Source organism: Agelaius tricolor, unplaced genomic scaffold (assembly GCF_023055355.1).
Source record: "Agelaius tricolor isolate 1412-34295 unplaced genomic scaffold, bAgeTri1.0.p SCAF_6, whole genome shotgun sequence".
NCBI classification, from domain to species: Eukaryota; Metazoa; Chordata; class Aves; order Passeriformes; family Icteridae; genus Agelaius; species Agelaius tricolor.
The window spans coordinates 43,998,347-44,025,006 of NW_027269266.1; the positions used below are offsets into that span (position 1 = coordinate 43,998,347).

General features: G+C 43.1%; 1 protein-coding gene across 7 annotated transcripts; it reads right to left on the bottom strand.

Moving 5' to 3' along the window:
- Positions 1-766: 766 nt before the first annotated feature.
- On the bottom strand, positions 767-26,437 carry CDCP1 (CUB domain containing protein 1). Of its 7 annotated transcripts, none has more exons than XR_011679585.1 (10): positions 26,158-26,437; positions 13,448-13,651; positions 11,781-12,137; positions 10,135-10,503; positions 7,759-7,986; positions 6,693-7,073; positions 6,005-6,370; positions 5,081-5,104; positions 4,710-4,791; positions 3,465-3,519 (listed from the first exon to the last, which is right to left on the bottom strand). XR_011679585.1 is itself a non-coding variant. In XM_071429604.1 (9 exons), the coding sequence occupies exons 1-9, from the start codon at positions 26,231-26,233 to the stop codon at positions 3,069-3,071; spliced, it is 2,514 nt and encodes an 837-aa protein (XP_071285705.1). In that variant the 5' UTR covers positions 26,234-26,436; the 3' UTR covers positions 767-3,068. The 7 variants fall into 7 exon arrangements, 2 of the variants coding, with proteins under 2 accessions (XP_071285705.1, XP_071285706.1); XR_011679584.1 differs by having other exon boundaries at positions 3,477-3,519; positions 5,081-5,242; XR_011679582.1 differs by having other exon boundaries at positions 3,477-3,519; positions 5,081-5,297.
- Positions 26,438-26,660: the final 223 nt, after the last annotated feature.

The following is a 26,660-nucleotide window of genomic DNA, read 5'->3' on the forward strand; positions in this document are numbered from 1 at the left end:
AATTCTCATTTTTAGATGAAGACCACTGCCAGGGAATTACTCCAGGATTTTTTTTACTCACATCTACATCTGTTTTAAATGGCAGTTTTGGAGAAGGCCTAGGGACTGGATGATCCTTGCCAGGTTTCCCAAGCTTTCCAAGAGGAGATCTCATTAATTAAGTTTAGGATCCATCCCCAGCAATTACTGGGATCCTCAGTAGTAAGGATTTCAAGCATCATTTTCTATGTGCGTTAAACTTGCCCCAAAATAAATAAATTCATAAATAATAAAAATCCCCAAAAGAACAATCAGTATGTACTGATTCCATGAGCTTATATTTACAACAAAATGGGCTTCACACATTTCCATAAGGATCACTGCTGGGCTGAAGGACTGTTCATAAAATGTGCTATTATCCCTGAAAAGAAATTAATTTTGAATTCAATTTTATGTGTCAGTTGGGCATGGATAAATTACAAACATCTCAACCCTACTGAGAAGCCACTGAACTGTTTATTTTTATATGAAATCTACAAGCATTTTACAACCCTTCTCCTCAATGATCTGAACACATGGCTTTGAAAACAGTCATTAACAGCATATCACTGGCTACACACGAATGAGGACATGCACAGAGAGCAGTTTATTTTCTCAGGGAACCAGGTTTCCTAGAAACCCCCTTCTATTGCCCAGGGTGATGGCATAGCTACCAACAGGCAGACACCAAAATACTTCATCCTGAGTTCACACACACACACAAAGGAGATACATTAGTTACTCCAGCTGGCAGTAGCATTATCATTTATTTATTTAATAATAATAAAAAAATTAAGTCACAACTTTCTCTTAATGTAAAACAAACTGAAATCTGTGCCTGAGCTCTTCCTTTACACACACCAAATAAGCATAGTGAAGGTCAACCTTAGACTGGGGACATCTATAAAATAAGGTTTATACTGTTGCATGAAAAGCTGAATTGGAGCACATAAAAGTATCAGTCAACAAGAATCATATTCTCAAGGATCAAGAGGCTGTGAACAAATGCCCAACCTCCTTTATGTTTTCTTCCTGTTGGTGACAAGAGACACGAACTAAAAATTTCATCTAAGGAACTGAAGAAGTTGAGCTAGAGGGATAAGAAAGCCTTGAATTTCTTTTACAGACTATTCAATAAAACAGAAGTGAGGAACATTGATCAGACAAATGCACAACTGGACTACTCTGATAAAATAGGTTTTGGCAATTCAGTTACCTGAGAAAAACTGATACCAGTATTGCAGAAATCTTTTTAAGTTCTCAAATGACATCAAAATCATCCAGTACACTTTGATTCCAGTGAGTAGCCAGAGATCTAGGGATACACATTTCTGTATTGAAAGTGATAAAAATGAGCAGGAAGGTACCTGGAACAATTAAAGGCACTTTTAGCTGGCATGTGTTTTGATAAATGCTACAGAAAACTGTGCCAGGTATGACATTATACTGATTTGTGTAGAGGTCCAAGCAGTATTAACACACTGTTAAATTCACACACTTGACCAAATAGTCAATGAGCAGTGCCAGCATAGTTAACACAGGAAGAAATCCACAGTTTTACTTAATGTAAACAGTAAGGTTTCTAATAAAGGCATTTTAGTTTTAAATATTATTATATGTTTAGCATCATTGCATGCAACACTCGTCTAAAAGGTTCATGTCACCTCTGTGTATCACTAGGCCAGAAACAGTCATGGTAAGGTTTTTGGAGAGAAATTCTCCAGTTGTTGAGTCTAGTGCTGCACACAAAATTACAAACATCCTCAGTAAACTGCACACCTGGACAAGGCAGATGTTCATAAATAAAAGGCAACTTCATTGCCACAAGGAATTTGGCCCTTGTGTTGTCAAAGGCACAGAAACTGAGGGGCATGCTAACTACAGCACTTAAATGAGACCTGATTTCAAAAGACACCTTTCAGGGGCAGCTAGACAACTGAAGTGTAAGTTCTGACAGAAGTCAAAAACTGTCCCCACCAGCATAACAACATGGTCGCTAAATTCAGAGTGATACACCAAAAAAAAAAAAAAAAAACCAAAACATCTAGGCTTTTCTTATGGATTCATTTTTTGCATTTCAGAGATACCAGGTGCTGTAAACAATTTTTTTTTACCCTGTATTGTAAACCTTAGTAACAGGTGAAGTGAAAAGCACTGGTAAACAGATGAATGACCACATCATTATTTCTTTATTGAATCCTTACTCTCATTTGAACCGAAAGTGCAAGGTATTAGTAAAATGCGAATGTCACAGGCACCTGAACAGAACCACAAATTGGTTTAGACTTTTGAAATTGTTTTTGTCAAAGAGCAAATAAAATAGTCTTTGGTGTAAGCTCGCATGGTGGAATCCAAGTATAACAACATCAGCTGAAACTTAGAGAAAATCCATAACTTATCTTCTGAAGGAGAAGAGTCCAAGCTCAAATGATCACACTGATTTACAGGCACAGAGCTTTTCCTAGCAGCACACGTGGTCTTTCACTACACTCACATAGCCACTGGCCTGCTAAATCTGATGGATTTTCAAGCTACAAGTGATGGAAAGGATGGTCAGATTTTAAATTTTTTGGATTTGGTCAGATATTAGCAGATCACCTGGATGTGTGCAACCTGGAGCTGCCTTGAGACAGGGATGCAGTCTGCATCTGCTAGGAGTCACCAACCAACACTCAGATAAATAATGGCTTGTGACAGGAGGAAATACTGGACAGAACACTCTCCCCACTACCAGTGGCCAATTTTAAGCTGGTGGTTAGGAATTAACTTTCCTGATGCCCATGTGGTAAAAAGCAGAAGCACACCTTTGGCACCTGTTTCACAACCAGTCCTGGAGAGTCCTGACTGGAATTGAGTTTGCTAGGTGCTCACTTTAAAACTGAAAGCTATCAACAGCTAAAGTTAAAAAAAAGGACAAAAAACAACTGAAAACACACAAATGAAACAAAACAAGATAAAAACATATTAAAAATAACACTCCTCTTCAGTATGTTTTTGTCTTAGGCCACTGTCCTTACACCTGTGTTTCCACAGAAAACTGTGGCATAAAATTACCCCACTAAACCATCTGGTTCCTTATTTTCCAGCAAGGGTATGCCTGTATCTCCCTTATCCTTTTTATTTGCCTCTCCATTGTCCTCTGACTGCCCTGATTTCTGATGAGCAAACGTGTAAGTGTCTTGGTCTATGTCCATCAGGGGCAGAGGCTCCTCCTCGGGGTTAGAAGAGCGTTTAATGTCTTTTTTGAAGGAGAATGGAGGTGGAGAAGGTGGCGTGCTACCAATGGGTCCATCAAAAGGCCGGTAGACATCGACTTCTGGAGAGACGGAGCCATTGGACTCCTTCAGCAAGTGTCCATAGACCACAGCATCATCAATAACTGCATAGACATGAGACTCATTGTTTTGCCTCCCTTTTCTGAATGAGCCTTTCCTTCCAGGCATCTGGGTATTCACGTTATCATTGTACACTCCCACCATGGGATTCTGGGTTTTCTTCTTCCTGTTACAGAGGTGAAATTGTTAACAGGTCAAAAACAACACGTCTGGCGTGCTGGAACTCAGTAACAACAGCTTCTGTCCACTCATCCCAAGCACACAGTGTCAGGCAGCCTACCTGGATTAAAGGCTTTACTTGCAATTTTGGGAGAAATAATTCTTGAGCCTAGATGTTCTTTTTTAACAGAGCAGAATACAACTTCATGCTGTTTGGTTACCCACTGCTGCTCTGCTGACCCTCAAGTTTGCAAGATTAACTCCAATGTTCTCCCAAGCACTGGGATTCTGGCTGTGCAGAAGTCCCACAATTTCCACAGGCATTTGTAAGACCCAGAGACCATTAGGTCCTCACAAAAACAAGGCTATGTTACTGAGGACAAGGTAGTGGGTCAAAATGAAAATCAAATTAATTTTTCTTAATTATGCTTTCCTGAATGACTGCCCCTAAATTGGAAAGAACAAAGGCTGAACTGAAGACTTTTAAGCCTGTGTTTGTGAAGTCTTTCCTGTGTGGCAGGAAAATGTGCCCCTAACTGCACTAGTCACCATATTGCATAAATTCGTTCCAGCTCTACATCTTCAGGACCAACCACCTTGACAACACTGAGCATACATGTATGAGAAAGCCCAGGCTATCAATGACTCCAGACTCGGCTCATATGAGTAATGCCATGCATGTAAGCTTTGCACAACCCACTTCTCTCCCCTAGGGCTCATCTCACCTCACAGAAAATTGTTCCCACTTGATGTGCAAACTCCAGAAGTTGCTGGAGGCTGTATGCATGAAAGAAAACTCTTAGTGTATCTGGATGAGTTCACATCTTGTTTGAACAAAGGCTTGAGTGGAGTCATGCATGCAACAGCCACATTCATTGGGATTTCACATTGCAGGGACTGCTGAGGAAGTCCAACAAACACCTGACTCACAGTACACCCAAAAGCCTGCACTTAAGGCCAAGGTAAGCAGTGCTCTGCAGGTTGAAGTAATGTGACTCCAGAAACACTGCTCTGCCTTTGAAGTTTGTCAATTTAGAGTAAAGAAGCATTCCTGGGGTCAACACTACTTCCACCATGTCCTCCTCATGCTTTAGACCTTGGTTCAAAGGATATCTACACATGAAACAGAGGGCCCAGCAGTTCTCCCAAAATGCTCTCTTGAACTGCTAAGTTACACATGCTGAATTATGAACTTACTTCTTCTTAACACAGCACACGGTCAGTCCAATCACTGTGAGAACTCCAGCGCCAGCCACCACAGCAAGTATGATTCCAAGGTCTGCAAACAGACAAGGAAAAAGGACACTGAGCAAAAGAAGGAACACCCAGCCTTCTCCTAAAATCTGTCTGGGTTTGAACCCCTTTAAGAGCTTCTAAGCATAGCAGCTGCTGGCAGAGCAGGAGTTCCTAAGCCATGCCTGCCACAGGGCAACACAAGCCATTTCCAAGAGACTGGAGGCCAAGCAACAACAAGCTCCTGCTGTTGGCAATGATGGACAACCAAAAAACCCAACCAACCCACCCACTTCCAAGAGTTTTTGATAGAGCTCATGCACTGCTAAACTTACCTAAAGCACCTCACATGTCTCTGGCTGAATAGGCAAGGAAGAGATGAAAGCACAGAAAGAAACAGAGAAGGACTCAAAAGAAGAAATAGTGGCATTTCCATAGATTCCCCTCAAAACCATCCTTTCCTCTGAAATACACAGGTTGTGTTGACCTGGGGTTTTCTAGGAGTCATAAAATTGATTAGGGAAGTCCATGCATGAGCAAAGAAAAATGCCGCTAGTTTCAAAAGAAGCACAGATTGAAAAAAAAAAAAGATCAAAAAATTAGAAATTGCAAATGTGAAGCAAATTTACATAAGCAAAGCCTACCCTAAAAATGCCCCCTCATCTTTTCTTTAAAAACTGTTTATGTTCCAGGGAGATGAAAGAGAACAAGAAAACAGAATTTGCTGGTAGCAGTCAGGGCCCAATCTCCATTAAATGATCAGACCTGTCCTAGGGAGGATTTCTTGCTCATGTGAACACTGAGACTAATTGAGCTGCTAACAAGAAGTGAGGACTACTTGGATGAATAAGTTTGCATAATCAAATCCCAAGCTGTTCACTAGGTCTGTGACCCTGGAAGGGAAAAACATCACTTGATCTTATTATATATTCTGTCTATTATCTCCAATTAAAAAAGCTAAATTAATTTTTTAAAATGAAATCTAGTCTTACTACCTTGATCCTTGCCATTTCTTGCGTCAACGAAAGAAAATCCAGAAACACACCTTCCACCCCCCAAAAAACCATACCACATTAAAACCCCTCCTTCTTCGCCAGCTCCTAGAAATATCCAGATGAAACTCTGGGAAGTTTTTGAGGGACAGACTTTTCCAAAGGCAGGAATCTACATCCAAGGAGGACCATCATCCATTACTGTTACTTCAAGGGAAAGCAAGGAAACAAGCAGAAAACAAACCACCACAACCTCACAGCACTCACCTAGCTGCTTGTCAGCCAAAGTCACCCAGAACTGCAAGGTCAGCTGTGTCTTATCCGCAGGCCTACAGTTGGAGACGTTCACCCAGAAGCTGTGGAGCATGTTCCGGGGCTGGGGCAGGAGCTCGTCCTCGCGGCGCACAATCTCCTCTGCTCCCGGCGCCTCCTCCTTGATGTTGACGTAGGCACGGCCCGTCTCACAGGCGATGCCCATGCGGTCCTTGGAGAACCTGAGGCGGGCAGTCTGTTTGCTGGGCACAGTGATGAACCAGGATATGGAAACGTAAGGAGGCAAACCATAAGGCGAGTTGGGAGTCTGCAAGTAAACTTTAGCTTGTGGATTTGGGCTCACGGTGAATATGCACTCATCTGTAGCAAAAGGGAAAGAATAAAAGAAAACTTAATTTTGATAATTATTGTCCTTTCCCAAATCAATGTTATCACAATAAACAAAGACATACCTGCAGAATTTGCCACAATCAACTATCCACTACCCGGAATACAATGTTCCTTTTCTCTTCCCAAAATAAACCACATCACTAGTTCAGATAAAGACTGATTCAAGAGTCTAGTCATAGAGTCATTGCTAAAGGATTGAACTCCTAATTTCTGTTCACCCATATGTGCTTTAATAAGCCTATTGAGAGATCTATCACTGTAGAACAAAGTAGTACAAAATCTACTACCTTACCTTTAATATGTGGCACAAAAGACATTTTCAAATCCTGAGGGATAGACTCATTGATGAATCCTTTACCAAATGGTTTTAAGGATATGGTGATATTATTCCTCATCTGAATCTTTTCAATAGATCCACCAGGACAGAATACACCAAGATTCAGCTCTGTCTCTGGGGTGGCACTAACAATGCTGTAACTGTAGCTCGTGTTGCACCTCTGCTCTGGGATGGGTTGCTGAAGTTTCAAGGACGGAGACGTAATTTCTACGTTGATCATATCAGTGGCCAAGAGCTTCCAATTAAACTTATGCAGTCGAATTGGCAATCGGGTAATAGCCTTGGGCACTGAAAGGGAATAAATCTTCTTCTGACACCAACGAATATCCATACAGCCTGCAAAAACAAAAACAAAACCCAAAGAGCTGAGTATTTCATGCAGAGGAAATAGCTGGGCACACGCAGAGTACTGCCAGGCTTGCATTACAGGCCAAGATAAGGATTTACCTAAGAAAATATCCTCTCTTAATAACCTTTATCCAAACGCATGTTGTTTGTATTTAAGTTTTTCCTTAATAGGTGCAGGACACCAAAGAAACAGACAGAAACATATTCAAAGGCCCTCACTCAAGATATACCTGCTGACTGGGGCACTGCTGCAGACCAGTCAAGGTACGGATACTTCAAATCTCTTTTCTACCTGTAGTTGGAAGCATCTGGGGAAATCCTACATCAAGGGGACATGCATGCAGAACAAGATGCCTTCCTGATGGCAACCTTGGTCCTGCATTTTCATGGGCAGATTTATGGGTCTCTGGCTCCGTTTCCATAATTCGCAGTGACTTAGGTGACTTCTATCTCTTCTCTTCTAGGAATAACTACGCAGTTTCTATTCTTAAAGGTAGAACGATGTACTGAACAAGGTCACCTCCAGATTCATTGCACCCATCTCCCAGCTGGCCAACACCTGGTTTCCAACCTCAATTTAAAGCCAAAGCAACGGAACAAGTTTGGTTGACCCCTGGGGAAAAACATGCAAAAGCATTCCCTAAGAAACAGGATTAAACCACTTTTGTAGTACCTATGCCTTTTTCAGCTGTGATCCTCAGCTGGGACAAGTCCTTGCACAGGAAGGAGATCCTGTAGACAGCACCAGAGGTTAAAGTCAAGGCACGGTCGCAGGTGCGAGGATCCTTGCAGATCAGGCATATGGGCTCAGACATGAGGGGCGTGCGGCTGGGCCACCCTTCCAAGTGTATTGTCACAGTCATGTTCTTCTCCTTGCTCAGGTCAACCAAATGGGTGACATCTGCAACAAAAAAACATCCCAGAGCAATTACAGCCAAGAAGCATAGTGTGAAGCAGAACTTCCCTCACCTCTTCTTGGAACATCTGGAAGGAGAAAACAGAAGGAAAGAAGAAAAGAAAATGCAAGTGTAGCTCATAAAGGTTGACTGTCATGTGGATAGATAGATTTTGGATCCACGCAACATCCTGGTGCTGTTACTAAGTCACCTCTCTGACGTTAAAAAAAGCAAGCTGGCCTAGTGGAAGTGTCCCTGCCCACGGCGGGGCAGTTTGGAACTGGATCATCTTTAAGGTTCTTTCCAACCCAAACCGTTCAATGATTCTTCAAAGGACAGGGGGGGAAATAGAGTACCTATATACACACATATTCTATTACTACTCTTCATTTTCTGGTTTTAGCTTTAGCTACAGATCTCAGTCATACACAAAAGGTGAATAAAATAGCTTTCTCCTGTGTGGGAAATCAGGCAGACAAAAAGGCAAGTGGTCAAATGGACTCATCCAAGTCATTGGCACAACCAAGCATGTAACCTAGGACTCCCACCGCAAGGTTGTCATTTTTCACAATGTATTTTCCTGCAGCAGCTAAACACAGGAAGAGTTAGATCAAGAAGTTATTATGACTGGAAAGAGCCATATTTTCTTCTTATTTAATGACAAGCACCACAGACAGCTGTGGAAGCTTTGAGAATATGCAGATAGCAATGCATTTTTAATAAGAGCAATGTTGCAGATGGCAACCTGAGGGCTGAATTTGAATCTTTGATGGAACTTATATAACTACAAAATCAATCATGAAATCCTATAAAATCCCTAGAGAAACCACTGTTGTCTCTTAAATCCAAATGGTTTATTACTTGCATTTCATTCACGGAATGACAACCTGGTTTTGATTTTTTACATGATTATCGTCTTGTCTCCTGGCCATAAATATATTAAAATTATTTTTGCTTTCAAAAGAAGAAGGGAGATAAAGCTGATTAACTGAATATAATGTTTTCATTCTGTCTAGCTTCTGAGATGCAACACACAATAAATGTAAGCAAACACAATTTTGTTAACAGCAATTCTGTGAGGATTTGCTGTTCATAAACAGAGCCAGGCTACACAGACAAAGAAAGAACTGTAACCGTGAGATGCTACAGATCCTTTCTGGATATGTGACTTCAGCTCACAAGTCATTCAAACCTTATTCTCTCTAAAATTACCTGGAAACCGCTAAGTAGCTCCTGACACAGTGGCAGTCAAGTGTGTACTTTCCTCCACCTGCTCTTTTGCAGTAAGTGCACCTTGATTATTAACCTTCACCTTGAACTGAGGTCAGAGTTGCAAAGTCAGAGGCTAAATCACAAACTCCTTGGCTCATTACCTAGACAGGCCTTTTATTTCTGTTTTTAGAGAAATGCTCTGGTATTATAAGTCATTGTGCTAAACCAATCTGAATTTGGGGCTAGAAAACAGAAAAAAAATATTTTCTCAGTATAGAGAAAGGAATGTAAAGAACATCCAAGAATGGAGGGGATATTATTAGTACAACTTTCGTATTTAATGTGACTTCTTCACACTTGTTGATGTTCAACTTCCTCTAGGAAGCAAAATTAAAACTCAAAGGAAGAAAAGAAGGGAAGATGCATATTGATGCCATTACCAATACAGAGACAATTTTACATCTCTCAATTCACCAGTTAATAATACCACAAATCTTGCTATTTACCATGACAGCGGGTTTCACCTTGTTAGGAGCAACTGCTCACGCAGGGAACAAAAAACTGGGGTCACGCTTTAAAGAATGACCTTTAAAATGTTGAATCTCATGTCTGAAAGCAGAACTGTTAAAGGCATTTTTCAATTACATGATTCAGGTGCTGGAAATAGAAAGGAGTCTCCATTTATAAGTTACGGTGTAAAAAATACAGCAGCACTAAATAGTCCATTGCAAATTGCACATTTCAGCATCGCTGCTTGCCTTGCTGTACGTGTGGTCAGTGGTACCATGGGCAATAAAACAGGCCTCAGCATTGCTCGGCAATCTCCTTAAACTCATAGAGGGACCAAAGTACAAGGAAAATAACAAAAAAGAGTATTTATCTCCCTTGTGGTGCTCATGCCAGACATCTGAAAGCAACAAAAGAGGCAGGCAGGTACTTACTCTCATCAACCTGTGGGTGCTGAACAACAACTTGGAAGAGCAGGCGAAGAATGCCGGGGTTCTGGGCATCCTGATCACAGCCCTGCAGGGACATGTTGAAAGTGCCAGCAATATTGGCAGGCTGGCTGTCGCTCAGCTTGAACACCTCCGGGTTGCTGGGGGAGCCGGGGATGTAGTACTCCACCCTCTCCTCCTTCCTTTCGCAGTTGGAGAGGCTGTAGTTGTGGAAGAACACGCTTGCTCTCAGGCTGGGAGGAATCACAAACTGCCACGTCATCAGCTCATCTTCTGGAAAGCCCAGCGGGTAGTTAGGGGACATCAGGGTGATTGAAGACTCCCTCTTCAAAATGGATTCAATGATGCACAACCCTAAAACAGGGAGGGAATCACAACACATAAAATAAGTTCCAGTTACTGAAGACACACTGGCATATCTAGCACCCAAGAAGCAGAGTCTTTCTTTTGACAGAGAGATCACCCACTCCAGCTACAAGCTAGGTTATTACAAAACGCTTAGACTAAAACATATATTTGAGTTGATTCTTATGTCTTCAATTACAGAAAAGGTAAGGAATGTATTAATACTGCATTTGCAGTTTAGCAGGTTAACCTTTCAAGCACATGGACAGACAAGCCTTTATTATTGGCAAGGGCAAGATCCTAATTCCTACTTCTACATTTGGATTTGCAAGAGCAAACACACAGCCTGATAAGTGCTTCTGCTTCACTGGGTTTTGGGAAACAAAAGCTGCAAGCTTTTATAGCAGCATGTAGCTCTCTTTACAAAAACCTCCTAAATTTAAAAAAAGCACACCAGCAAAGAGCCTCAGATAGGCATATTAAAACACAAATGTGAAACATGCAGGCTGCATAAGACACTTTATCCTTGGATGACTCTTGGCAGCGTGAAGTTGGGTACATAGAGATTATGGTCCCACTCTAGGACTCCAGTGATGATGTGCAAGTGTAAGGAGTGCCAGGAATTATACAAAACAGTCATGTTCTAGAAGCTTGAACCTGGACCGGGTTTCTTTTATAACTGATAGCAAAAGCACTAGAATTCAAGTACAGAGAAAGTTTTGTCATGAGATCACAAAGTAACCCACTGATTGCTGTATAATATTCCAGGTATTTTAGGAAGATTATTACACAACGGTTTATGTTACCGTGCAGGTTGAAACAGATTAATGTATTTATGCAGCCTCCTGTGCCTTCCAGGCACTGCTTCACCTTTTCCCACACTCCTCTCCTGAAGAGAGGTATTGGTTTGAGGCTCCAGAAGTTAAAGAAACTTTTAAAAATAAATAAATAAACAAGCCAAACTACACAGCTCAACCAACAAAAAACTCTCTGGCTCATTCTAATTATACTACCTTGTCTCACCTAGCTGAATTCACAAAAACAAGAAAGCAAGTATGTTTAAGTTTTAGGAAGTTTAAAGAGATTTAAAATTATTAATGTACATCAAATACTTTGACTCCAGAAGAACACCATCTAACTAAACTAAAAATCATACAGCAATAGTTTCCAGAACAGATGAAGTGAAAGGGAGTTAGGGATAGCAGCACCAAAAATGGAAGGTTAGCTGTGAAGAAAGGTTGAAATAGATTCTGCTGCAATCTGCAGGAGGCAGCTGCACTACTCACGTTTTATGGAAGCCCTGCTGGCTATGTTGAAGCCTGAGGTGGTGAGAGGCAAGTGCCACGGGAGGTGCAGGGACATGACAACTCCTCCCAGCAGCTTGACGCGGGACACAGAGCCATTCCTGCAGAAAGTGCCGATGTTGACCGTGGCATTATCAATAGAGCTGTTGATGTTGTAGCTAATGGCGTCTGGGCACGTCTCTCCTGGTTCAATCTGCCTTAGCCAGGAGGTAGAAAATTTTAGTTCAAGTCCAGCTTTTGTACTTGCCTTCACGTCCCAGATGTAAGTCCTGTTAAGGCGAGGTAGCCCCGGTGGGTAAAGATGAACATCTCCAAAGGGACATGGGCCTGACACACAGTCTAAATGCAGAGAGAGAAGAGCTGTGATACACTCTGGAAAGCATTCCATTAAAAGGGGAGTTTGATACTTCCCCTTCCTTGCTATTATCACAATTTTCAGGTGGCACTCATGTTTTCTTCTATGTGCACTAAAAGACACTCCTCTAACATGGTCACAGGCTGTCTCCAAACAGGACTCCCAGCCCATAGAACAGACAGGATAAACCTGCTTTAGTCAGGCTGAGTAATAGGAAGGATTCATTGTTCCTAGTATTCCGCCTTGTTTGCTGAAGAATTTAGAAGGTACTTAGTGAATAGGGCAGAGTCTCAACCGGCAAAAGGGACAAATGCAGTGTCAAGAGAGCTAGAAATCACAGATCTAGAGAATCCATTTTATCCCATGTCCCCCAGAGAGTTCCTGGCAAATAATTAATCTTTAAATGTTTTACTCCTTGCCAGCAACTGTGTTTTTCTTCCCTTGGTGTCCAGATTAACAACAACAAATGCCACTGCAGGATTCTGAGGGGAAGCCAGAAAACTTTTATCTGAAAAATCCAAGCAATTGATTGACACTCAAAATAAGTAACTTTAATCCATGTCTAGGCTTTGACTTAAAAGAAGAAATATCACTAGTGTATCTTGCAAATATATGAGATACAGTGAGCGTTGCTATCTGCATGAATCATATGAATAAAATTCCAAAACACTAAGAGAATTATTCTTGAACATCACCCCAAAAATAATGAAGATGTTACTAAAGACTGAATACCCAATGAAGTTTGGGATCTAGTTGAGAAGTAGCACGTGTTCATGCCATTAAAGAGTACATACACCAGGGATAACATTCAAAGCAGAAGAAGTTTTAGTTACACTTCTGAATTTACAGTTTTTTGACTTCAATAACATTCATTAAAGATAAAAAAACATGTGCAGGTCTTCAATGTTTCTGTTGTCCTTATAGACACAACCAAGTTGTTCATCAAATACATAATATATTATTGTAAGTGTTCAGAGGCTTTTGTCAGGAACAAAAAGATTCTTTGATCGGTTTATAAATTGTGGGAAAAGGAAAAGCAGCAAGGAATTAATGCAGCAAACTGCATTCTAGCTGTTTCCAGCACAGCCAAATCAACATTAATTCTGCCAGCTGCAATACAGACTTCTTCAGCTTGCATAGTTGTAGCAGTCATTCAAGGTTATTTATCAGTGCTCAAAGATTTCTTCTTACCTAAGATTATGGCAGATACTTTAATACAGCAGCAGGAAAAAAAGCATTTGGTTTTACCAGAGGAAAATTACTACTGGGGAAAAATCAAAAATCTGTATCTTACCAATATTTTTCTGAATTTCTGTGATGAAATACTTCTCTGGAGTACCACAGGTGAAGGTAAAGGTCACATTGTCCCCAGGCTTTATCTTGAGTTCAGACATGATGACATATTTCATGCGGATTCGACAATTTGCTTGAAGACCAGGTTTCAGTTTAATCGTAACTGTGGTGTTGTCCGCTTTATGAAGAGAGATTGTAAAGGAAGCTAAAAAAGAAAAAATACATAGAACAGAGGTGTCCTGTTACTAGCCATATGAGGAGCACCAGGCTCTCCACACAGCCCCACAGATGCCACAGTGTCCAAAGGAATATTAGCATCCACCTCTCAGGAGCCTCTGGTGCTGTACCAATAGAAAATGCCTCCTCTCTTCAGCACAGACAACATAAAAACATATTTACTGCATGTGCCCAGGAGAAGTGTACAGGGAATTTGTGCACAATCAGTTCTGCTCCAATTTACCCTCGCCAGTATCATTTACTTCACAATTAAAAAGTAGCTCAGCTATTCCTTCCAAATTGTTGTTCTCCTGATTTTTTTTTCAGTTTGTTATTACACAGCCTGCTTCATTTCTGAAGGCGCCCATCAAGTCACGACTCAATTCAGGAAGTTTATTCAGCAGTCAAACAAAAAAACAAGCTTCAGCTTTAATCACAGACAATGGTAAGAGATGAATTTCTGGGTATACCTCAACAGTTACTGCAGGCCAGATGAGGTATTCCAGCAATACCAAAAGCACAAATCAACAGATACTTTTAGGTGCAGTCATGGCCCTCTCCCACCCTCCCCACCCTTCACAACTCATTCCCTGAAGGTACAGGATGTCTGTGCAGTGCCCCTCACCAGCACAGAAGGCATCTGTGGCCTGGAACAGAGTGTGTGTGCTTGGACACTTCCTCTCTATCTCTGACACAACCATCATTGATTCACAGCTTTTGGGAAATATTTCACCCATCCTCAAGTACTGCCAGATGCAGGAGCAGCACTCACAGGAAATACTAGAGTCACTGAATAAACTCCTTGCTGAATAATCTTTTATTTTACAGGTAGCAGTTTATAAAAAAAATGACTCAAACCTGATTGTCTTCTAAAAATATACACATAATATAAGACACCAGAGAGTACCAACTGGACATTCAAGATGACTATTATTAACTTCAGTTGGATGCTTAGCAAATAATGAGGCCAGCCCCAGCTGAAATAAGGTAAGTTTGCAGTAAAGTCAACCATACCCCAGCCCCAGGTGAAAATCTGAGGGCAGGACAGACAGTAAGTTTCTGCTGCTTGTTTTCATTGTTCTACATTCCTTATTTGACAGACAGTAAGTTTTCTGCTGCTTGTTTTCATTGTTCTCCATTTCTTATTTTGGTGTATGGAAGATAGAATCTCAGTTTCTACAGTACTTGAGCTTTTAGTGCATATGAGAAGAAAATCATGCATATAAAAAAACAGTAAGAGATCTAGAAATAAAAGGTACCCCAAGGTCGGTTCAAAAACATCTCTGCCTTGAGTGGTACATCACACAGGGCTGCATGACAAAGCTCTGCCCATATGCCAGGTTGGGAATCCTCGTGCTCATTAACCTCAATGAAAAAAGATTTGTGCTGGCAAACCCAGCAGAGCAGTGCCCTGAGGGAGCCCCGAAGCCATTCCAATTACCAGGCAGCATGTCAGGAAGGTGTAGGAGAACAGCTGGCTCACACACATCTGCAGGATGCCCCAGGCTGTCCAACTGCTCAGCATCCCTGGAGCACCAGTCTGCTCCACACCAGCTGCTGCTGGTGCAGGGGTGATAAGGATGCTGATCAGAGCCCAGACATGCAGGGGCTCACCTGGTGGGGTTGTGGGGAGCAGGGCTGAACACACCATGGGAATCCTTGATCAGCAGAGCCCTCTAATGGCACACGAGCACACCAGAGACCCTCAACAGACAGACCCACCCAGCTGAAAGCTCCAGTCATCGCAGCTGCTGAAAGCAGCTTATTGCATTAGTGACTCAATTTCACACAAAAACCATCTGTTCTATTGAAGAGAGGCTCAAAAACCTCCTAATTTTTACAGGAATCTCATGGCTTTGCAGGACCTGACTTTCACTGCAATGCTTTGCAAAAGCCCCAGGGACCGAGTAGTCAGCATAGTCCGTCCCTGACACTGGAAACATTGTGGCTCCAGGTTTGGTAACATCAGGCATCAAAACCCCCACTGCTAGGGGAAGCAGGGCAGAATAGAGTACTCAGAGGCAGAGCCCATCAGTTTCGTTGGTCTTGAGCCTTTTTGCAGCTTTTCTACACAATCTTGGAGTCAAAAGACTTAGTAAGTCCTTGAAACTCCCTTACCTATTTGCCTCCAGGATCAAAGGTTTCAAATGAAAATCTCAAACACCACGAGGCCTGGAAGACTGCAGCACATATTTTTAACCACAAGTTTACCAACTCTCCAATACCATTAGTAAGTACCTGGTCACTGAGTAACTTTCCTACTGCCTTTAAGTGACAGAACAGTTCTCTGACCTGAGAGCCTACACTGCATTCTCCTACCTCTTCCAATGGCTGGCACAGTTTACATCTGTGTTTCTGCCTTAGAAAAGAGGTTTTCAATATGGATTTTGCTGAGGAAATAAAAAAGATGATGGTGTAGCTGGGAACTGCCTGTACAATGACCTTCTAGAGCAGACAGGGGACAATTGCGAGGGCAATGTCCATGGGGTGGGGAAGAGAGTAAAGCCAAGCAAGCTTTACTCAGTGCTGCTCTTCCTCATTCTTCAGGAGGAAGCAGTGTCCAGAAAAGAAAGTTTAACAACTACTTCCAATCCAGCCCAGAGTTCTATTTTCCATAACACTGCGTTCTTTTTGAGTTCTCTTGGGGTTTTATTTTACAACACTTAGCGTACAAAACACCTTTGACCATGATGTTCATAACTTTTCCACTGTTTAAGTCATCCAGACATGATGTGTTAATAACATAAACCAAATAATTAATAACTATGGACAAAATACATTTCTTTCTTGCACAAGGTAACTGCCATACTCACCTTGTAAGTTTATAAGTATTACTGAAAAGTCTGCTTTCTAATTCTCTGGTCAAACAGTTATCACTGGTCGTTTCCCCATCCCTGGGACAGCACAGCCATATGGCCAATCTGGCAGGACAGGGACCAGGACCACCAACAGCCAGCACTCATCCACCACATGCTGGCACATGGCTCTAATTTTTAGTCATGAGGATTAAGTTTAGGCATAGCCTTAAGCACGTGACTAGTTTTAAATCAAAACAAATACACACCCTGAGCCGAAACCAAAGAACAGAAATTTTCAATGCTTTGAAATCAGCAAAGGCTCCTACAAGGGTCAAAACAAAGTATCCTCTTCCCCAGCCCCTGAAAGACCCAAATTTGGCTTTCTGGGCTTTTTCCCCCCTCCTTTCTGCTCCTCTTACTGACTTCATGACCATATAATCATTCTTCATTTGATCTCTCTGCAAGAATATCAAATATTTGTCAGGTCAATATTGTTTTCTAGCACAGATTTATCCCATTCCTCAGCTTTCCTAAACAGAACCTGCCCAAAATCACAGAAGTGTTTTCAATGATCAATATAAATATATATATATATCATCACAGCAGTAGGCAAGAAAGATGCAGATCTATACCAAATCAGGCCAGCAAAGTTGCCTGCTAGAAGCCCACATAAGAACAGACACCTTCTGTGCATAAACAAACAGCTTGCACAGATGAAAATCCACAGATAATAATTTTGGCCAAGAAATAAGAGCGTGGTGCTCTTATGCCAACAGCAGACAGCTGCTAGGGATGTGCTAAGCTGCATTAGACTATCAAATCTAATAGGAAAAGTAGAATAAAAGAATCACGCGGGACATATATGCAGTGATCCCAAAGTCATTAAAAACAAACGAACAAATGGCTAAAACTCCCCAAACTACAGCCACACATGAGCAGCACGACAGAGGGACTACTTAAAGAGCACCTTCATTGGAGAGCTTTTATAAACACGAGTGAGTCTCCCCATGAGTCACACCAATCTCTCTTTGTCTGTGACTCCCACTGCATGCCTTTTTATTAGGATTACCAGTAACTGGACACATTTCCTGAAAAGAAGCAATTTCCACGCCTTATTGCTGCTGCACAGGGATGACACACAGGATATCCAAACCAACATGAGGAAGCATTGCCAAGCTGGATCTCGTCTCTGTCTATACAACAATGGAATTGTTCAGCTAGAAGATGTTAGAGGTACAGCCTGCAGTCCTGAGCTGGTTCATAGCTGATGCAGACAGCTGATCTCACCCTATTCTTTTTTCCTCTAAGCAATTACAGTTTTGCAGCCTCCCCTGGATGTTTCATCAATTGCCCTAATCTCAATTGACACCCTGCCTTTCCACAACTGGATTTTTCTACTGCTCATCTTCATTTCAGAATGCCTTCATGAGAGTTTTCTCATCACAGCATCCCTCAATTGCTAGAGTAATGCCCCTCTCTGCACACAGCTTTTTACTAAGAAGATGATATTTTCAAACTTTTATGTTAGCACTCAGAGCTCTTCCACTGGGGTTAGAAGCAAGCTGCATAGTGTAAAACAAATTAAATTTCTCCAGAGAGTTGAGCCTAAATTTATTTACTGACAAGCTCATAGTAATTTTAACATGTATATATAAATGTCAAAAGGAGATTTTTCCTGTACAAGAGGGAGTGCAATGTAGAAGACAGCTGGCAAATAGTCAGGGCAGTAGCACTCATACGGAGTGTGTGTACGTATACACAAGCAAAGGACTTGGCAGAACAGCAATTTTATGGCTATGTAAAGTGCCTTGCTACACAAAGTAGGAGCTAGAACAGAGTCCAACTAGTTTTGGCTTGACAGCTGCATTTTATTGCAGTAATTTACCCATAAGGATCTATGGATTGTTTCACACGACTTGACTGGGTGGATTAAAACAATCAAAAAAGCCCCAGTCAGACCAAGAAAACAAAACCTACAACGAAATCCCAGATGTTAATTTATCCTGGAATTATGTACAGAAACTGTGGGTTTGCTCATTCCGGTTAAATCCCAGGCTTGTTCCATGACAGCCATTTTTACCGAAACCCAGTTGGATGGGGCTGACTCAGCCACCATTCATGAGCTGGAGGAGCCGCAAGACGAGTAGCAGCAACTTGCTCTGATTATGAAATACCTGTATCCAAAGCCCTGTTCTGCCTCAGGGGGATCTGAACCCACACAACCAACACGCCTCTCCAGAGAACAGGCTCTTTCCCTGCAGGAATTGTGCCACCAGCTTGGGACGAGGATAGCACAGGGATGCTGTTTGCCACTACAGCTTGGCAGGTTCTCCTGGAGGCTCACTGCCTCTTCCGAGCCCCTGCAGGGATGCTGACCTGCAGGCACTCTCAGAGCCTGCTGAGGTTATTCCACTACACACAATCTGCTGCAAGAGCCATGGCAAGAGGGTGGGAAGCAAGGCGTATATAACACAGTAACTCAGTGGGGTGGTGCATCACCTCACCACCACACTGAATTCACACCAGTGAATTGTGAATTGCATCACAATTCACTGCACAGTTCACTCAAATTGGCCAAAAGCACATCAAGGAATATTTGAAAGAGTAAACATCTCCCTGCTTTGCCAACTCAGTTGTTTTGCACCTGTCTTACTAACATCTTTGACAATTTGAGTCCATCTCTCCAGTCCAATTGCAGCACCCAACTGCCTAAGCACCATCCACTCCTCCAGTCTCACCAGCAACGTAATCCAGGTGACTGCCTTTGCAGTCTTCAAGCCCTTAGCAAAGTTAGTCAGGGACTCACAGACAGTTAGGACTCCTCTCACCTCCTGACCAGTGCTGTGAGCAGCAAAAGAGACATCACCATCACAAACTACAGTGAACCCTTCTTCATTTCAATGTAAACTACTCCCTACATTACATGATTATCTCCTCGTATTTGGACCTGTCTTCCACCACCACACTTGTCTGGGCTATGGGGTCCATATCTTGTGAAAGGATTACTTTCAGGGAATCACTCAGAATATCACAGTGATAACTCTGCAAAGCTTGTAAACTCTTAGGAGATAGATGTTGCCAATTGCTATTATGCCATGCTAACCAGGCCTCAGGAGAGGGCTCCTGGGGAAGAATGCCCATTTCTCAGCCATCACAGAACAGCCCCCTAATCTTCACTTCTTCTAAAGTGATTGTTTGAACTGATAGCCAGGATGGGGATGCAAAGCAGGCGAGAGGTAGGTCGTTTCCTCCTCATCAAGGAGGAAGGGCAGACACTTCTGGCATAGTGATGTTACAAGCCATTCCAACATAGCTCACCAGAGATCAGTCAGCACCCCAGGCCAACAAGGTTGCTCACTCAAAAGTTGTTAATTCATTAATTTGTAATGCCTAACAGGAATAAAATACCTTCAGATTTAAAAATAACTGAAGAAAAACCCCAAAAACTATACATTTCTGTACATATACAGCTTTCTCTAGAACCTTTCTGGAAGATAATTAAGACACATATAACTCATGCAATAGATTTTTTAAAAGAAGCTTTTTTTCACCACAAGTGTGAAAGAGACACTGCTGACTCTCAGCTGACTTTTCCTAATTATTATTTTACAGATATGAAGTGTTGTTGCTTCTGTAGAAGCAACATTGTGAGATAGAGAGCTCAGCAAGCCTCTGTCTATGAGCTGACCACCAGCGTACAATGTATAAAATGTTTGACACATAGGTCTGCACAGCTTGAGGAGAAAATGTCACACTGCCTGGAGAAACATTGACACCACACAGGTCCCTGCAGGAGCCTCCCTTGATCAAAGAGGTGTTTGCTTGCATAGTTTTTCATCCCTACCTTGATTTAAGCCAGCAAAAGGACAACATCTCAGAGCATGTCTGAGCAGCTCTTCAGTCTTGGCTCTGGTTGACAAAGGTGTAAAAGCGCATTTCGCAATCAGGGATCCCTCCCACACCAAACATCCTGCTGTCAGCTCTTAGTCTCACTTCTGATGAACTCCAAATCCTCTCTTTCCACTCCTCAAAACTTGCTCTCTCCTCTGTCTCACAGCCAGGGACTCAGAAAATCCAGGACCAACTCCAAAATGCCAGCATTATCCTACCTCCAAAATAAGAGTTTGATCTGACATCAAGTAACCACACTCACTTTGTTCCCCAAGAAAACAAAAGGCACAGCTCAAAGCAGCTGCCCTGTGGCACCCTTGTTAAAAGGTGTCCAATAGAACAGGTAAAGTAGAGACTTTATCCCTGGTACAGGAGACAAATTCTTAAAAAAAACACTTTTTCCACAGTAATGGCAGCCTGGGCACCCACAGACAGACTAGATCTTACTAACATATTGAAATGCCTATCTACTAGACACTATAGCACAGTTCTTCAGCTGAAGGTCTTCCAGGAGGTCCCATCAATACTACCCACACCAGGCAGGCTCAGCTGCAGGCAGCAAACCCTTTCCTCTGTCACCAGCCAGTACAGAAACTCAAGACGTTGCTCTGCTCTGGCTGTAAAGGCCAGCAGCCAACAATGCAGCCCAGCCCACGTCCTTTCCTTCACACCCTGGTGGCACAAGCAGATGTGAAGCAAGAAGAAACCCTATGGTAACATCTGCAAGATATTCAAGAAGTTTACGAATCAAAGGATGGTGACCTCGCCCTACTGGCTGAATCCTACTAAGAGAGCACAAAGTCAGCAGCTGCTCTTCAGGAACTGGTTAATGGTTTGGTTCCAACAAGCCAACCCCTGCTGCAGTGGGTGTGTTGTCCTCTCCAGAGCTGAGGTTTGACAGAGACACCACACCAGTGAGTTGGATGCTGTCCCAGAAACTGCTGGAAGTGCTTTGTTAAGTGATATCTTTAGCTTTTCCCCCCTGTCAGGCAAAGGTTTATAAATTACAGAAATTATTAAAGGTGCAGATTTTAAAAAATATTTTAACAGAAGATTACAAGAGTAGTCCAACAAAAGAGCTCATTTAGATCAAAACTGGCATCCAAGACTATTTTGCCCATATTCTCTAGCTAATATGTGCTTTGCTACAGCTGAGTCTTTCTAGGAGCTCTTGCAAAGACACCAAGACCAGAAAACATCCAAAGGGAGAGCTCCAGGGAGCACCCAGAAGAGAGCAGGAGGAGTTTGCTGCTGTAAGAGAACTGGTCAGCTCAGCTCAGAGGCACATTCCACTCATGGCAGTGGTGAGCAGCTCTCAGCTTCCCCCACAGCCCCAGGAATAACCCAGCACCACCACTGATCCCACTACAGCCACAACATGAAGGGGTACAACTCCACACACATTCACTGCTCTTCTGCCCAGCACCTGAAGAAGGTCATGTTTTTCCATCAGCAATAACGGAAAGCAAATGAGAATGGAATAAAAAAAAAAAAAAAAGAACTGGTGAAGAAAGGAGCTATTCAGCCATCATCTACACTAATCTGCAAACAGACCATGCCCCTGTCACCCACAGCTTTAGTCAACACAGGTAAAGCCAAAAGTATCTTGACTTTGCTCTCAGCACAGGAGGGTACCTCACGCTATTTCCAATTTGAAATATTTCTGGAATGCACTAAGAACAAAGTTGTTCAGCCTCTGCCTAAGACTGAGGGTTTGGCAGTTGCGGATCACAAAGCTTTTCATTTACCATATGCTGGTATAAATATCAATTAGGCTAAGTGATAAGGGCTACATTAATAAACTGAACCCTGGCAACACTTATTTGTAAAAATACTGCTGCTGCTATTACATATTTCAAGAACTCAGATTATTTTTCAATAGTTTTCTCCTACTTTTTTTTTTCTATTCCAACATTATCTGTAGATAAGATAATTCATACAAGCAATTAACAAGCCTAAGCACAACTGACCCAAATAGTATCGGATATCAGGCTGGGGAAAGGTTCTTCCTCTATTTCATACAGCAAGCCCTGATTTCCATCAGGAAACTCTCCTTGTAGTATAGCAGGGCAACACACAGAATTGTAATAAAAATGAGAGGAAGACAACCTTCTAGCTAACAAATAACCTCCTCCATGTCACAGGTCCATGGTGGTACTCTGGACATGAGATTCATCAGCCTCAAATCCTCTCACCTTGTTTCTCCCGTGACTAGTCCTTTGCCTTGAATCAGTGCCAAGAAATAATCCTTTTCAGCATACTTTCCCCTAATTATTTTTGGCTGCTGAGCCACCACATCAAATGACAACCCCAGGCACAAAAAAGACACCAGCCACCTAAGGAGCCAGGCCCAGGAGCTGGCTCATCACATCTCGTTTCTTCTCTCCTGGGCCACTTTGTAGCCAAGGGGCTGCTATTTGTTGGCGCTTCCAGTTTTGAGTAAGCCCAGGAACAAGATTCCAGCTCTTAGGAGGAACTTCATTCACACAACTCCAGAGACAACAAACTTACTGGGGATCTCTAGTGGGGGGCACTCAAACTGGTGGTTATTTGTGCTGCTATGGACAATAAATTCAGCTCAGTGTACCAATGTTTACATTGATTCACATTCCTATCACCTTACACACTCACTCAACCCTTCCCATCACCTCTACATCCCTTCAGACTTATAGGCGAATGAAAAACACACACAGACAAGGCTCACCTCTTAAAAACAAAGATTTCAAACACACAAAGTTCTGGAATTGCGAAAAGGAAAAAAAAAGGGATATTTTCTGGAAGAGAATTTAAGGTAGTAGTATCAGAACTGAGACACACTATAAATAATTTACTATAAACACATTAGTTTCTAGAGGAAAAAAAGTTAGCACTCCAGACTGATAATGGCATGAGGCAAGCAAAAAAAAAAAAAAAAGGTTACAACACATGTACTTTGGTTGTAGTCTTAAAAGGAGAGGTCTCAATGATATGAACAAATGGTGATTCAGAATGGAAATAATCCAGTTTCCACTGACTTTCAGAAGAGAACAAACACGGTTGTTATTTATATTCTGTCAGAGCAGCAGAATGACCCTGCTAACAGCTCAGGGCTTTTTATTTTATTAAATGAAGCAGCTTTACATGTTAGGACTGACGTGTGACTCAAATCAGTCAGTTGCCAAGAAAAAGATGACTGGAGGGTAGAGCAAGAATCAACTTGGCACTATCTCTAAATTCACTTATTATAACAATGACATTTTAAAGACAAAGCCCAGAATACACATGCAGATTTTATCACATTAATAAGGATACTTTAAACCTGAAACGTTTATGTTTCATAGACAGCACAGAAACCTGATTAACTTCATTATTAGTGCCTCAAAGAAACTCATTTTTAGTTGGAAAACACACTTTCAAAGGTCAGATATGCAATACTCCGTTCACACTCCCACGTCCATGCGCAGCCAGCACACCAAATACTTCTTTCTGTCGTTTTCCAGCTATAAGTTAGAACCAATCTTTCACTTGATAATTTACTTTACGCATTAAGTTGCATCTCAAGAAAACCACAAGCTCCTCTGAGAACAATGTGACCAGCCATGCCCCACCTACACCTTCCTAAAGGAACACCACTGTAATACTGTACCTGCTGGGAAAGGGTGGAGCAGGGAGGTGAGAGGAGAAAGAACTTCACTGAGGATGATAAGAGACGGCTTTAGAGACAGGCGCACCAAAATTTGTAGCTGTCCCAGCAGAGCATCACCACTCCCCAGGAGGAGCCACGTGTGCCTCATCCACACCCCACGTGCACACCCAGCCTAAACCTGGCCTTGCTGAAAGGAAGGAAGCTCCAACCAAGGAAAGAGTGGCAGCCAAAGCACAGCAACAGCAGAGCCAACATCAGCACCAGAGCAACAGGAACTCTTTAAAAATTACAAACTACGCAGGCCTGCAGAGGAAAATCTTAACTTGAGCTGTGTTGGGCTTTCAGGACAAATCTTTGCTCAGGGAAATGTTCCAACAGTTTTGGTTGTGCAATAACAACAGCAGTTCCCACTGGAAGGAAAGACACACAAGGTCTCACGTGCCAACAAACCCGGGAAGGCCCCACTCCCCTCTGCCTCATGTCCCGCTCACACCATCCCAACCTTCAGTCTGCCAAGGTAGCTGAGTCTGAGCCACCTCTTTTTGGGAGGACCAGGGCTTCTCAAAGAGGAGGAAGCACCACGTTAGAGAATTTGAGAGGGTGACAGAAGAGGACCTGGCACACAGGAGTGGTGGTGCTTGTGCAGGAGACAGACCAGCGGGTGGAAGCCTGCGGTTGGAAAGAAAAGGACTGAAGGAGGTAGGAAGAGGGGCCACCATCAGTGGCAACAAACCACTGGGTCTACCAGTGGCGTTTTGTGTGACTTAACTGTCACTAACTTTGCTGCAAACAGCAACTTCAGGATTTGCCAAAGAGCAAGGCCAGAGGTTGGGGTGCTCTTTCTCCCACGTTCCTCTAGATTAAGCTAAAATCCTTGGACAGTCTGCCTCCTCTGCTTCTAGTGCTGAGCCACCTAAGGTTTTAAATATTTGTTTACTCTGAAAACAAAGCACAATTATTAAACGGCATTATATTTTCTTTTTCCTTTGAAGAGGCTTAGAGAGGCAAATTGCTGTTATTCACTCAACTCAGAGGCAATACATTAAATGCAAATATTTTATTTAAAAGACTGCACAGCTTGAAACTTAAACCTTAGGGCTGCCCAATTTCAAAGGAAACATTTTGCATGTATTGTTCATGATAATAATGGCCTGAGCTCCACTTCAGCAGAACCAGTGCAGTCAAAGGCAATAGAAATATTAAAAAGGCATAAATTTCACATCCAGACTCTTTAGGCAATTTACAGTCACTTCAAATAACTACCAGTTATTTTGTACATAAGGACTCGTACCTCAAGAGCCTTTGAAAGGACTACAGATAGCAGTTAGACTATTTAGACTTGAGGATGAGCATTTTTTGTAATCAAGCAGCTTTGGAAATTGAGGAAAACACCACACTCTGTCCCTGTGTTCATAACTGGAATTCTTTTGGGGTCGCACACAGGGTTAGATACATGGGATTTCAACAAGCATCCAGGAATTTCAACAGATGCAGAGCTGGTTGTGGGCCCTTAACTATCTGACTCGGCTGGGCATATAAACCTTTCCATTTCCCTGCATACGGTCTACCCGTTGTTCTATATCAATAATACCATTCTCTGCTGAAAAACTCGGGCAACTGCACGATCCCACACAGAACACAGACCAAGGAGCTTCTGCTCTTTACAAAGAGTTCAGCTGCCCCTCTGGCGTCCAGGGAAAAGGACTTTGTGAAGTTACTTGCATAGTCAATACTCCAGCAAGCAAGGATGTAAAGATCAAGTAATTTTTCTTGTTAGCATTTTCCAAGAGAAAGAAAAGGGAGCATTCTGACTAGAAGTGCTGAAACTGAAATGTCCCACCGCACAAACATTACGGGCGCGATTCTACCCCACCACCCCCGCCCCTTTTAAATAACTAATAGTTATTAAATCAGCAGCAGCACACGGGGATAAAGGCAGAGTTATCAGTCTCTCGCCTACGGTGCCGCCAACCAAAGCGAGTCCGGGCTCAGCCGCGCATCGGGCGGGTCCCGCCGGCCCGGGCAGCCCCTGAGGGGCGGCGGGGAGGGGATGGCAGCGGAGCCCCGGGTGGGGGTGATGGGAACCGGGGTGGGAGTAGGGGGAACCGAGCCGAGGGTGGGGGGAACCGAGCCGAGGGTGGGGGGGAGCCGGTCCATCCCCATCCCTGTCCCTGTCCGTACCTTCCCGCGGGATCAGCTGCGCCGAGGCGGCCAGGAGCATGGCCAGGAGCGCGGCCAGCGCTCGGCCCGCCGCCATCTCCCCTCATGGGCCCGGCGCCGCAGGCGGGCGCGGGTCCCCTCCGGCGCCGCCGCCACCGCTTCCTGCTCCACCTGGCACCTGGAGAGGCGGGCCGGGCTGGGCAGGTGAAATCCCTCCTCTTCCTCCCGGCCGGCTCGGCCCCGCCCGGGCGCTGCCTCCGGCCCGGCCCCGGCCCCGGCGCGGCGGGGTGGAGCCGGCTTGGCGGGGCGCCGGAGGTGTGGGTCGTTGGCAGAGAGGTGTCATTCCTGCCCTAAACGCTTTTCCCTGCCCATTCCCGACATCATTTACACTTACCGAAAGGGGTTTGATTTGTCTGTCACCAAATTCCCCTTTCCCCCTCGGCCCCTTGCCTGCTAAAGCATCTCTGAGCTTCAGTGCCTAAAGGGAGCTTAAAGTTGGGGCCAGACTTTTTTACCCAGACGAA

Excerpts from the sequence above, each read along its gene's own strand:
- CDCP1 (XM_071429604.1), bottom strand. The coding sequence starts at position 26,233 with ATGGCGGCGGGCCGAGCGCTGGCCGCGCTCCTGGCCATGCTCCTGGCC. Across the intron at positions 13,652-26,157 it reads GCAGCTGATCCCGCGGGAAG|CTTCCTTTACAATCTCTCTT; the intron begins GTACGGACAGGG and ends TTTCTTTTTTAG. Across the intron at positions 6,371-6,692 it reads TTTTGTGCCACATATTAAAG|ATGAGTGCATATTCACCGTG; the intron begins GTAAGGTAGTAG and ends CTTTTGCTACAG.